The sequence below is a fragment of the Austrofundulus limnaeus genome, unplaced genomic scaffold, assembly GCF_001266775.1.
Source record: "Austrofundulus limnaeus strain Quisiro unplaced genomic scaffold, Austrofundulus_limnaeus-1.0 Scaffold356, whole genome shotgun sequence".
Classification (NCBI taxonomy): domain Eukaryota; kingdom Metazoa; phylum Chordata; class Actinopteri; order Cyprinodontiformes; family Rivulidae; genus Austrofundulus; species Austrofundulus limnaeus.
Genome location: NW_013952758.1, coordinates 284,752 through 286,564, shown reverse-complemented (window position 1 = coordinate 286,564; position 1,813 = coordinate 284,752). Strand labels below are relative to the sequence as shown.

Below are 1,813 nucleotides of genomic sequence, written 5' to 3'. Positions count from 1 at the left end.
TGTACTTAAGTACAGCGAGAAAGTACTTGTACTTAGTTACATCCCACCACTGGTTTCTGGTACCAAAAGGTGTTTCTGGTCCCCACCTGTCGTTTTGCTCCTCAGCATGGCTTCATAAAAACACTGCAGGATTTCTCAAACACGATGAATGAGTCAGAGCAAGGCTTTGGACATGTTTTTATCAGAGTATAACATTATAACATGATATAAAACTCTAAAAAGTTGATTTTACATGATATTGACCTTTTAAGCTTCACTTATTTTATTTTTATTTTTTGCTTTTCTAATACAAAAAGCATATAAAGCCACAGATAAACTTCACGTTGCATTTTAGTGCAGGATTCAGTACAGTGTGGTCATTGAGCTCTCTGTAGTAGAAGCCTGCAGAGTTTTGTAATAATTCTTTACTGATAATAAAAATCCAGGTGTAAAGCTGTCAAACAGGATCTCACCTTTAGGTCCTTTGTTACCAAGTAACCCAGGTGGACCCTTTAGACCAGGAAGACCTCTTGACCCAGTGTGGCCAGGAAATCCATTTTCTCCAGCAGGGCCTGGTGGTCCAGGTGGACCTGGAGGGCCGGGGAGCCCAGCGATGCCTGATTCAGGTCTGGTGAGGCTGGCTGCTAGCTGGGCCAGCTGCTCTGTGACATGGGAGGCAGTGAGGTACACTAAGTGCCTGGATCTCTGATCAAACAACACAAACAGCTGCTAATGAAACGAAACTATAAGATGAAGATAAACTCTTACCTTGCATCACCCTCCTGCACACTTGTTTGATGTGTGAGTCTGTTGGAGATTTCCCCTGCACAACAACAGTGACTTTTTATAACATTAAGAATACAAAACATATAAAACACACAAAACACAGACTGTAACTCTTCGGAGGCTCTGCTGCTGAAAGAGTTTTACTTTTTCTTACTTTATTATGATGAGCATTCACCAAAGTGACAGTTGTTTTTATACTAGAGCAGTTAACTGAGGTCTCAAAACTCAAACAAAACCATAAATAACTCAAATACAAATAAAAAAGAGATGCAAATAATGATAAAAGTAAAAAAGGTTAAAAATGAATTTTAAATTATTTCTTCAATTGTCAGAGCTAATGTAAAATTATTGGTAGATAGAATGAACACTGTAAACCCAAATGTTGGTTCTACTTAAAAATACGGAGTTCATTTTACTTAAAATGGTCTCATATGTGACATTATGTTAATTCTGCCCTGTGATGGACCTGTGATCTGTCCAGGGTGTACCCCGCCCCTCACACTGTGACCACTGGATATGGTCACCTGTGACCACCATGACCATAGAAAAAGGAATAAACATGGATGGATGGATGATGGATGGATGGATGGATGGATGGATGATGGATGGATGGATGATGGATGGATGGATGGATGGAAGGATGGATGGATGGATGGATGGATGGATGGAAGGATAGATGGATGGAAGGATGGATGATGGATGGATGGATGGATGGATAGATAGATGGATGGAAGGATGGATGATGGATGGATGGATGGTGGATGGATAGATGATGGATGGATGGATGGATGATGGATGGATGGATGATGGATGGATGGATGGATGGAAGGATGGATGGATGGATGGATGGATGGATGGAAGGATAGATGGATGGAAGGATGGATGATGGATGGATGGATGGATGGATAGATAGATGGATGGAAGGATGGATGATGGATGGATGGATGATGGATGGATAGATGATGGATGGATGGATGGATGATGGATGGATGGATGATGGATGGATGGATGGATGGATGGATGGATGGATGGATGGATGGATGGATGG

General features: G+C 41.4%; 1 protein-coding gene across 1 annotated transcript in view; it reads right to left on the bottom strand.

Annotated features, from left to right (window-relative positions):
* The window catches only part of col9a1a (collagen, type IX, alpha 1a), a gene marked incomplete in the record, with an annotated part of 81,725 nt that overhangs the window by 11,385 nt on the left and 68,527 nt on the right, over window positions 1–1,813 (bottom strand). Inside the window, 2 exon segments of the mRNA XM_014023078.1 lie at window positions 453–641; window positions 748–802. Coding sequence (XP_013878532.1) covers window positions 453–641; window positions 748–802 — 244 coding nt within the window.